Source organism: Lathyrus oleraceus, chromosome 6, assembly GCF_024323335.1.
Source record: "Lathyrus oleraceus cultivar Zhongwan6 chromosome 6, CAAS_Psat_ZW6_1.0, whole genome shotgun sequence".
Lineage (NCBI taxonomy): Eukaryota > Viridiplantae > Streptophyta > Magnoliopsida > Fabales > Fabaceae > Lathyrus > Lathyrus oleraceus.
In genome coordinates, this window is record NC_066584.1 from 409,408,395 (window position 1) to 409,410,945 (window position 2,551).

The 2,551-nt window shown below is 38.3% G+C and overlaps 1 protein-coding gene across 1 annotated transcript; it reads right to left on the minus strand.

Annotated features, from left to right (window-relative positions):
• Positions 1-569: 569 nt before the first annotated feature.
• On the minus strand, positions 570-1,157 carry LOC127095896 (uncharacterized). Its single transcript, XM_051034521.1, is given in 1 exon segment — positions 570-1,157. A coding segment is annotated over 1 exon segment (588 nt).
• Positions 1,158-2,551: the final 1,394 nt, after the last annotated feature.

Genomic DNA, 2,551 nt, shown 5'->3' on the forward strand with positions numbered 1-2,551 from the left:
CCCGTCTTCCTCACGAAATCTCTCGCGCCCCCAACCTTCCCCAAACTTCATTCTATATGTAACAAAGGCAAAGGCTACTAAAAAGCTCACCTTCGACGGTGACGGCAAACTCAGGTAATGCTTGAACCTTCACTTCACTTCCTCAAATGCTGGTGTTCTTTTATCTCAGGATTAGGTTTTGTTTTTGATTGATTTTTGATTTTGGGTTTTCTGATTGGCCGCCTCCCTCTCTCAATTTTTCCGTCTCTTTTGATTAGGGTCCCCCCTCTTCTCTCTGAATCGCCCTCTCCTATTTATCTCACGGATTAGGGTTACAAAATGATGCTCAAAAGTTCGAAAGGAGAAAGTTCCAGGATTGCTTTTTGATGCTCAGAAATGATTGCCCTGTTTGATCATAGATTTCGAAACGGTAATTTTGAACTTAGCTTTCTTCTAATTTCTTTTGTCCCAATTCCAAATTTGGGATTTTTTGGAATTTTGAAATCTTACTGATTAATTTATCCTTTACCGCAGTGAAAAGGTTGCAATGGTGAAAACATGATTTGGTTTAATTAATTTTTTTTTGCAGGTTATGGTTGGTTGATTTGTGGTTTCGTCCAATGCATCAATATCCATTGATTCAAAATGTTCTGATTTTGATGATCGTGTGTCCAGATTTTGTCGGATTTTTTTTTGAGGCGCTTCTCGGTTATCATGTTCTCCATTTCTTGGATATATTTGCATAGGTGGCGTATGTAATCAGGGTAAAGCTCCAAGTTGCAGTGACCGCCTCCTTTAATCCACGATGGTTCGTACTACTCGCTTGCCATTTTCCATAATCAGTTACCATGTAACCAATTGACCACGTCGTCTTCTGTACCATGTATTACTAGTACTGGACACTTGACCTTCTTTATTTTGTTGATATTCTTATAAATGTCAAAGCAAAAAGGGAATTTCACATGACAGAGGACTCGGAGACCAGAAAGAATGCCGCTGTGTAGAACCACGCCTCTCAGCCTAGGTAATTTAGCTGCCAAATGCAGTGTCGGTCCACTTCCAACTGATTGCCCGTATAAGATCACGTCTTCCTGACTAACCCCATATTCGGTTTCAAGGCATTCGTATATCGCCTCTATGTCCGCATATGTGCTGGATTCACTTGGCTTGCCGGTCATGCTCAGAGATCCAAGAAATTTGCAAAGATTCCAAAGACTTCAGACAGGTTTCCTATGAAACACTTCAATTCAGTTTAATTACTAAACAGAAGATTACAACTTATCACCACTCTGGAGAGTTTCTTAAAGATTTGATTTGTTTTTCTGTTTATTGTTTTTGGTTTTTCTGAGTTGGGTATGGATGCAACTGAAGTCACGAGAATTTGGTTTGATTCTTTGCAGGTTATGGCTGGTTATGCTAACACACTCTAGGGCAGGTTTTCATGATGTGCTGCAAGGAAGTTCCATACTGACCTGGGACGGTAGTAGCTAGCCCTTCTCAAATTAAACAATAGCTCATGCTCTTTGGATTATGGCAGCATCATTGGCCTGTTTCCAGTCGGTTTTGTAGGTTTGGCAATGGGATGCTGCTGACAGAATTTCAACTCTTGTGTGTACGCTGCATCACAATGTACGCGAAAAGCGAAATTGAACACCATTTCTAATGACAGGTATGTTTCCTTCGTATCCCTTTTGTAAGAAACATTTAAGCCATTAATTTGTCGGTGTAATCCCCTCAGTATAAACATGATGAATTCCTCTTTTCTCAATCTTACAGCTCCATCGTGCTGTCAACCCAAGTGTGATAGCATTGTATAACCCTGTAACGTCAACCAGAACACGATGTCCTCACGCATCCCAAAACAAAACTGCAGAAGTGATCTATCCGGCTCGTTTGACGGTGAACTCCGTGGTATCCCGACAAAGGTGGTAGGACAAAGCATAATTCATAAGAAGTTTGTGGCTTTTGGCTTATGTTTCATGCTGCAGGTTGGTTTATACTGTGATTGCCGTGACATTTGCTTGGTGGCAGCTTTGGTTAGAAAATGCATGGCAAATGGAAGCGTGGAGTACAGAATCATGAGGCATACCAAGACTCTCCCTCTTTTCATTCTGATTGTAATTGGCCCTCTTTGTGATATATGTATACCACGATGAAATGCTTGTAATAAAAAGTAAATATATAAGCTATGTAACACATATGTCGTCACTATGCTCATGGAAACATGCTTGGCTTTAACATGTAAAATGTGCTCATGATATATTAATGGAATGAAGTGTATGAGAATGTAGCATCACGTACCATGTTTTTTTTTTATATTGCCTTTTTTATGGATATGCAAATGATCATAAAATGTGGGTAATTGAGAAGTTGGTTTATAAAATGGAAAGGATTTTTAGGCATAATCCAAAACTAACTTAAATATCAATTTAAATAATAATAACAAATCAGTTAAAAACCAAATTAAAATCAAATTAATTTATAATTCATTTAAAATTACTTGGATATCAACTCTAACATTCATTTGGAAATAAAAATCGATTAGAGTTTTAATCATTAGTAAAAATAAACA